At 36.9% G+C, this 5,516-nt stretch overlaps 1 protein-coding gene across 1 annotated transcript in view; it reads right to left on the bottom strand.

The window, feature by feature from the left end:
• LOC104490238 (A disintegrin and metalloproteinase with thrombospondin motifs 6-like) overlaps positions 1-4,891 on the bottom strand; it is an 18,215-nt gene extending 13,324 nt beyond the window's left edge. The window contains exons 1-2 of the mRNA XM_010132499.1: positions 4,635-4,891; positions 999-1,203 (exon numbers count right to left, since the gene is read on the bottom strand). Coding sequence (XP_010130801.1) covers positions 999-1,203; positions 4,635-4,807 — 378 coding nt within the window. The 5' untranslated portion in view covers positions 4,808-4,891. The remainder of the gene's footprint in view (positions 1-998; positions 1,204-4,634) is intronic.
• Between the last annotated feature and the right edge of the window lie 625 nt (positions 4,892-5,516).

Below are 5,516 nucleotides of genomic sequence, written 5' to 3'. Positions count from 1 at the left end.
CCCCCCCAAAAAAAAAGAAAAAAAAAGAAAAAAGAAAAAAGGAAGATTAAAAAAAGGTATAAACTGGCATGGAACTAGAACATTAGAACACTTCTTGCAGTTCAAAGATTGAAGTTCAGGAATAGTTTTTCAAGAAGCGATGAGACAAATGCCCATGAAAGCAATTATATGCATTTGATAGCATAACACAGACATGGAACCTTGGGAAATCCTAAATCTTAAGTACTCCAAAGCGGACTTGGAGATAAAAAGTGAGGTGAGATGGGTGTCAAGGAGAGCAAATATCTGAAGTAGTATACAGGCATTTTTGCACTCTGATTTGCAAGTGATGAAGTCCCATTCAAATGTATCTTGCCTTTTCCTTTCAGCGGCACTGGTTCATAGTCTCCAAATTTAATATTTGAATCAGTATACGGTACACTATAAGCTTGGCTTATACTGTAACAGGTATCACCGTACTTAACAAAAGATGTTCTTTCTTTAATAAAAGGAACAGCAACTTTCAGATCTGCCTCTTGAGGCACATTTCTAAGAAAGGTGATGCTTTACGTCTGTGTGGTTACTTCAGGAAAAAAAAAACCAAACCAAACAACTCTATTCTGGCTTTTGATATTGTAAACCCATCTTCTCTACTATCCAGCTATTTACCTGTTGAAAAAACAATGGAAATGGAAGCTGCTTTTTTCTTTAAGACAATTATCTGACATCAAATGGCTATTCTAAGAGGTTACTACTTTACTATTCTATTTTGTATTTTGTGTTCTACTATTTTTCTACCAAGATTAATAAAAACAGGTCATAATGGTTTGACAAAAGAGAACCAACAACATAGAAGGAAAGAAAGAAGAAAAAACTGTTTTAATGCTGAATCGACGAGGTTTTGAATTTCTTATTAATCTTTTACTTAGCAAGCAGGGATGGAAAATGTACTAATATTCAGTGGTCAGAGCACTTGACTCCACTATTAACAGTGAGCAAACACAGCAAAATTTCCTTACTTCTGACCAGTCCAAAGCGACCCACTGTGGGGGACAGGACTGATTGTTACAGGGCTCTTTTTCAATAGGCCGGTGTGTTAAACAGTTGGTATTGTCCAGTGTCTCTTCCTCTGAAGGTCCAATCTTTCTGATACAGAGAACTGTTCGTGAACGCATTCCTCCATCACAGGTCTTACTGCACTCTGACCAATCTCCTATAAACCACCTGGATAGAAAAAGTTAGGAGACTCAGTTAATGCATTTCAGAAACAGAGTAGATAATTGCACAAACCCAGAATCCAAACAGTTTAAATTAGTAAACCTAAATCACAGTTAACAAAACACATACTCACAGTGAAACAAACTAGAAACTCAAGGGTCTTTTTTACTGAACACTCACTGTTTGCCTCACTGCAATCACATTTTCCAGTAATAATTTTACTTTGTAATTTCCTAGAACAGCAATTTCCAGCCTAGGGTATAATAGTTAGAAAGGATTGTAAAGCCTGACAAAACTGCAGCTATTTAAGTAGATTAGTAGTGGACTTACCTGAAGTGATTTGCCTGGAAGTGGCTTGCAACTGGAAATGTTTGGGAACTACTGCTGTAGATTACAGCACAAGTTAAAAGCCAAAATGACTGCCTCTCTAGCATCATTACAATAAAATAAGTTGGTGTCAAAATCAGGCTTTCTAAGAGTTAATTCTCATCTGATTATGAAATAGTCCTAAACTTTTTTTTAAGAAGGCCACACTGAAATGCAATATACTTTTATTTATACATAAAGCAAAGTAAAACGTGAGTTCATTACATAAAAAACCTACTTCAACAAATATTTTAGCAATGTAAAGTACTGCATGATAGCTGCTAGATGGAACTTCTGAGTGTTTGCAGGTACACAGCAAGTCACGAGTTTTACAGTATATTTAGATTACTTTATGTTGCTGCATATATTAAAGCAGCTGTTAATCTGGCTGTAATTTTTTTCTTCCCCCCCCCACTGGAAACATCTCTTCGGATTGTTGAGTACATTTGGTCTTCAATATTTCATATGTTGATTACATAGACTTGCCTGAATCATCCTTGCAAAGGATGAAGGTGAAGTCTAGTATGCTATCGCATGTTGCCAATATGCCAAAGCTGCCAGCATATCTGTCACTGTGGAAGTTTCTGGAGGCATGCTTGGAGCTGCCTCATAAGATTTGTCATTTTCCAAAGCCACCGTCAAAAATTATGTGTTGCTATCCTGTGTTACAGAATGTGTAATATATTCTAACATGAGCCTACATCAATGCAGAGATGCAAACAGATATGCCATATCTTCTCATTAAATTCCTAACAAGAGAATTAATTTCTGATTTTTCACCACCAAACTTAAGCTTTTACCACAGCAGGGAGAATTAGAAGCTGTTCGGAGCTTTGGAGCGAATGAAATATTAATTTTTAATTGGTACTATAATTTGCTCAAATGTCTTCTCAGTTACCTTTTACGTTTATACTGTATGACAATACAGTACTATTCACAGAACTATGAGGGTTACCTGTATCGTTTCGTGAAATCTGGAACTTTGAGAGTTACTGTAATAACAAACAAAATATTGTGAACAAACATAGTCTTTGCTGCTGTTCAGGGACATTAAGTATAACATAACTGGCATCCAGCTAGAGTAACATTTTCATAATTCTGGTATACACCACACGGAAAGTGGAACCGTGGTAATTAAAAAAGGAAATACTTGGCCACTCTATGTAAAAAGTAAGTCTTACTGGATGATAAATGTTCCAGCCCAAAGGATCAGACTTCTTTGAGTAACTATGTGTTATTTAAACAGCCTTCTTCTAGGCTACTTACAGGATCAGGAATCAAGAACTCTTCCTTAGGAAGGGCGTTCACCCTGTGGGGAGCATCCGAGTGGGGGAAGATGTGGGCTGAACTGCACTAACATATTCAAGCAAATGCTGATTTATTCACACTACCCACTTTCTGAATCTTGATGACTTGAGTTTCACCATGGTCCTCAATGTCCCTGCTGTACTGGACAGAGACAACAGAAGTGTCCCAATTTGTGGGTTGTGGGTTTTTTCCTTGGTTTTGTTTTTTAAATAATGTCAGTGAAAAAAAAAAAAAAATTAACTTGTTTCAAATAACTATCTTTACATTACTTTTTAAAGTGCTAATTAGTTACGCCACACAAAGGAAGGGGTAGGGATGTGTTTGGTAAAAAGGAACTGACCAAACACAACCACTTCACAAGTTCTGCTCTCAGGTACATGGTGTGAGAGTTTAGTTAGTGCACTTACAACCATGCTACACTGCTATCCAAAAAGAATCAAGTGCATTTCCTTGCAGAGTAAACACATTCTTACACACAGACTGTGAGGACAAAGACTTACTTAGACCTGTTTTAGACCTGTTTGTGAAACAGCACATTCACATTCAAATGCACTCAAGGTGGGAGCAGCGCAATGGCTTCACTTCTATTTACATCACATTAATACGGTACATGACGTGGAGGCAGGAAGTGTAGAAGACACTGCTCTGCCATCTTTCAACGAGTCACCACACCAGGGAAGCAGTTGGTTTTCTAGGAAGAAACTGGCTTCATAAACACCTGCTGGGATTTTAATTCATTATAGTCTTGTCTCGTTCCTTCCAGTGTCCTTCATGCTACAATTTTACAGTTTCTAAGAGACATTTAAAACACTACAGTATTTCTTCACTGTGCAACATCTACATTTAATCAGCAGTAATGATTTTCGTGCTAGAGATTATCACTAAGTTTACACTAATCAGAGCTTGTGAATCAATAAATGGTTGTATCTCTTTCATTTTTTCCACAAATTTTGTCTTAAAACATAAAGAACTGTTTTACATAGGCTGAAATAATTTTTCAGTGCAGAATATCACAACTGTTTCTAAACAGCTTTTGTAGCAGGATTAAGCTATGATACAGGTCCTTGCCAAATTTCATTTTGTAACAAATGAGCTGTTGTGGTTTTAATTATCTTTTCAATATATAGCATACAGCTATCTTTAAAAACAAAAAAAAATATACATAACCAAGTAGGCACCTAATCCTAAAGGCACACACCATTACTGTATGACACTGAGCATCCTGGAGAGAAAGTTGTTTGACAAAACTGTTACCAGTAAATGGTTCGGCCTACTAAACAGTTTCTATATCTCATGCGGACTCTTCAACCCAAATTTTAATACTTAAAAATATGGCAAACATTTAGTACGTAATGTAGGTATCTACGGCAAAATCAGCCTCACCTCAAGATTCTTTTGTCATTGTAGCCTTAAGAATGGTCCCCAGTTCTACTCTGAGCACTATTAACCACATCTGGCACTTACACCTCAAGAAACTGCTTTGCTAGTATCTTTCTACTTACAATGCCTGAGCCACTCATGTGGTTTAAACACCACCGTTCCTCAAGCAAATTGAGCCTCCAAAGTATGTATTCTCCACAAATGACTTCAGAGAAACAAGAAACCATAACCAAAAACCAAAACCACATACACTGTCTGATAAGACAGGACCCTAATACTAGATCAGAATTTTATACACACTTGGTCAACAGGATTCATAATAGATTGCAAAGACTTTTCTATGTATGCAAAACACATGTCCATTTTAGTAATTCATGACTTACTCTGGTGGGCAAGGCTCAGTGTTGCAGGCTCTTTGGTTGTCTGGAGGCTTACTGTCAGGGTCACAGTAATTGTTTTGTACAACGGAGTTGTCATCCAGCCTTTTACACACCAACTCTTGTTTCTGCACACCTTGGGATGAAATGAAACACCACTGCTTGTTAAGTAAAAGCATATTGCACTTACTGATTATTAATCCTACCCTCCCACATTAATTGGCTGAATGCTGCAGGAGTATGAATTCCACTTGATTGAATGTCTGCTGACCACAGAAAATCTTTCATTTCCCTTCAATTTTAGGCCATCCCAATGAAAGACAATTTAAAATCACTGTTATTTTCTAAAACAAAGTGAATATAGTTACAGATTTCAAAACAGATTGCTTATTCATTACACAAGATCTACTTTCTGCCTACATCCACTCCCAGAGGAGTGTTTTCCAGAGAAAACATCACCAAACAGAATGTGATCGCATATCAATGCAGAATTATTATGTGCTCTGTGTCACAATAAACCAGCAATACTGGGAACAGTGTTGCATTTTTATACATGTTATCCTATAACCATTTTCTTCATTAAAATAACAGAAGTATTATTCATTATGAAAGAAGCGGTTTGTCTCTGTGAATGCTCATTTTGTCTGGTACTCACAGCTCCTCTTTCACTGTTAACCATCAACAAGGCAGTTTAGAATCGATTATTATTCCCAAAACATAATGACGTAGCACTGCCAAGGCAACATTACAAAGTAGTGTATTAAGCAGATTTTCTGATTTTTAAAAAACAGGATCTAAAGGAAAGCATTAAAGACACATTGATCTGACAAGAGTGCAGCTCAGAGTACTACTGTGAAGAAAGAGTAGTACACGGCCTCCTCCTCTCTC

The sequence above is a fragment of the Buceros rhinoceros genome, unplaced genomic scaffold (genome assembly GCF_000710305.1).
Source record: "Buceros rhinoceros silvestris isolate BGI_N320 unplaced genomic scaffold, ASM71030v1 scaffold11363, whole genome shotgun sequence".
Classification (NCBI taxonomy): Eukaryota; Metazoa; Chordata; class Aves; order Bucerotiformes; family Bucerotidae; genus Buceros; species Buceros rhinoceros.
This window is presented reverse-complemented; position numbering and strand designations above follow the sequence as displayed.